The following is a 2,796-nucleotide window of genomic DNA, read 5'->3' on the forward strand; positions in this document are numbered from 1 at the left end:
CTATGAATCCACAAGACAAACATGCTTAAGTTTACATAAGGGACATTTAAAAATAATTATAATAAATAAATAAATTTTTGTATGCCATTCAACCATAGACTTCTGCAAAAAATAATTAAATTAAGATATTTTAAGAAATTATGCATGCATAAAATATATGCAATTATAAATATTTTGTGCAACAGTGACCAATATCTAAAAGAGCTTACAATCACCATTAAAAGCATGCTACCACCTCAACAACCATGAGACAGTCTCAAGGAGTGTATTATTTCCATGAGAAGCATATATGCTTCTTGTTTGAAGAATGTATGAGATCTTCAAGAGCCTGTAATCACTTCAAGAAAATACCATTGTAATAAGAAACATATTCTGTCATGGTATATCATCATAAGATACGCTTATCACACGTATGAAACTATTCTTTACTATCATCATAAGAAACATATTCCGGACTGAAAATATATTTTCAGCATTTGCATGCTTACCTCATACTTGGACATGGTCAATTTCAAAATTCAAAGAATTTAAGATAACGACAGATTTTCGAATAGTAGGCAAAAATATTCTCGAAAATATACTTCCTGCTTAATATCTTCTCAACCAAGCGCAGACAAAGCGCATCAATGATTAAACCATAGGAACAAATAATATTATTAAACTGGAGAAAATCAGATACAAACAAAAGTTTCATCTCTATCACCAATCCCCTTTATGCAAAGCAAACCGACAAGCTGAGAAAGAAACCCCACAAACACACAATAGACTTGTATATCAACACTCTTCTAAAAACTCTCGCTGTGTGATCACTATATATGGAATGAAAATAACACAAACAATAAGTAATACATACAAAATCGCAGTCAACATATATTGCAACACTACTCTCATGTTTATGCCACACACAATCTAAACATCAATTACTCGAAACCAATCACGATTCTTGAGGACGATATCATACATGTGCATCGATTTGAAGCGATTGAACTCACGAGGAAGTGAGATTAAATCGATGGACGAGCGCTTATGGAATTGTAGAAGGTCTGGATCTTCATAATACCGTTCCCAACCAAGGTTGATGAGCTTGCACTCGAGCGAAGCATAAGAGCTTATCACTTCATTTGTAGGAGTGTGAAGCAACGCTTTGCGCTTCATCGTTGATGATTGTTCGTTTGCTGGATTTTCAACCAGCCTCACCACCCCATTTTTAAACTTCCAAACTCCTGACATCTTAAGTTATTTGATGGCGTAGCTAGCTATTATATATGAATTAGCTAGTACAGTAAGTAGTCTATTGTCAAAAAGGATGGAATATTAGTGGATAAGGAGAGAGAGAGAGAGAGAGAGAGAGAGAGAGAGAGAGAGAGAGAGAGAGAGGAACAATGTTTTAAGAGGAGGGCTGAATGGTTGTAAATATATATAGATGAATTAAAGGTAGCATACATACGTGGGGTTGTGATCTTCAGGGACAAAATTGATTCCCATTAGTTAGATAAATCTTTGCCTTACTAAAGATCTCTATATGCAGGTGTTGGTAAATATTTATTAAACTATATATAAATAAATAAGGATAGAATATGAATATGAAGCCAAGTCAATACATATGACCTTCAAATCATATGATCATATAAACTGTTACAATCACAAAGTGTTCGTTTGGATTGAGTTGTGATTTGTTAATATTTATCATTTTTTTTATTACTTATGCATTTTTTTTTTAATCGATGTTCAATTTCTATGGTTAATAACTAAAAGTGATAAGCTTAAATTTGATTTATTTTGATTGAACGTCGCACATTTATGTAGCTTCCGAACACTATAAGACCATTATTCCAGAACTAAAGATTATTTGACAAATTATAGTTGCGTTTGAATTGGATTTTTTGTAACTTGAAAATTGATCAGTCAGTGATGCAATGAGGATTTAAAATGCTGAAAAATTTAAAGATTTATTTTAAACTGTAGGGAAAAATCTTTCATGCAGTGTATAAATATACAAATTTATAAAAGAATCTTCTACAATTTATATAAATATTTACAAAAAAGTTTATATTAAATATAAGAATCAGGGTGAGGACAAGCCTTAGCGCTTAAGTAGCTTGACTATTGATTTAAATGTCCAAAAATTTAATTTTATAATCTAAAATCAAGACAATATATTAAATCTAAACCCTACTTGAAACTTACTATGTGAAAGGATCGCTACAAATCCTGCCTTCCTACGGGGAATATAATGATTGTTACACAATATAATATAAGTGAGTGCATAACTAACGGTTCAAAAATATCAGTAATTTATTTGCTAGGTATTAGTTTGGCATGGAATCATGCATAAAATCCCGATAGACTAAAGCTGATTGCCAAGGACAATACGTATTCTGATGTAACCAAAGGGATTGGATGATGAACTTGGCTTTTTTGTTGGTGGGAATCACATCACTTAATCGATAATCCATTTAACTCTACAATATTCGATGTACATCCATCAGATAAAAGCTCATGATGCCTTGAGGAGCAAGCTTAATATTATGCCTCATTTGGTTGATTGAAGTTATAAACACGTTTTTTATAAGTTATAAAATTCCATAAATTTATAATTTGGTTAAATGTTAATAAAATTTTCTCTTTATTCGGAATTTCATAAAGGAAGCTGAACTCTATTAAAACTTAATGATTCCATTTCTCCAATAAGGAGGATCAAAATAAAATTAAAATTGTCTTTTTTTTTTTTTTTTGAAGCAACCTAATGAGCCTTTAATTGCTTCAATTACATAAGGAGCACTTTTGCAAATGATA

General features: G+C 31.3%; 1 protein-coding gene across 1 annotated transcript; it reads right to left on the bottom strand.

Moving 5' to 3' along the window:
- Nucleotides 1-648: 648 nt before the first annotated feature.
- Nucleotides 649-1,314, bottom strand: LOC110095293 (flowering-promoting factor 1-like protein 1). The gene has a single exon (XM_020820765.2). The coding sequence runs from the start codon at nucleotides 1,228-1,230 to the stop codon at nucleotides 910-912; it is 321 nt and encodes a 106-aa protein (XP_020676424.1). The 5' UTR covers nucleotides 1,231-1,314; the 3' UTR covers nucleotides 649-909.
- Nucleotides 1,315-2,796: the final 1,482 nt, after the last annotated feature.

The sequence above is a fragment of the Dendrobium catenatum genome, unplaced genomic scaffold (assembly GCF_001605985.2).
Source record: "Dendrobium catenatum unplaced genomic scaffold, ASM160598v2 original_scaffold_9099, whole genome shotgun sequence".
NCBI classification, from domain to species: domain Eukaryota; kingdom Viridiplantae; phylum Streptophyta; class Magnoliopsida; order Asparagales; family Orchidaceae; genus Dendrobium; species Dendrobium catenatum.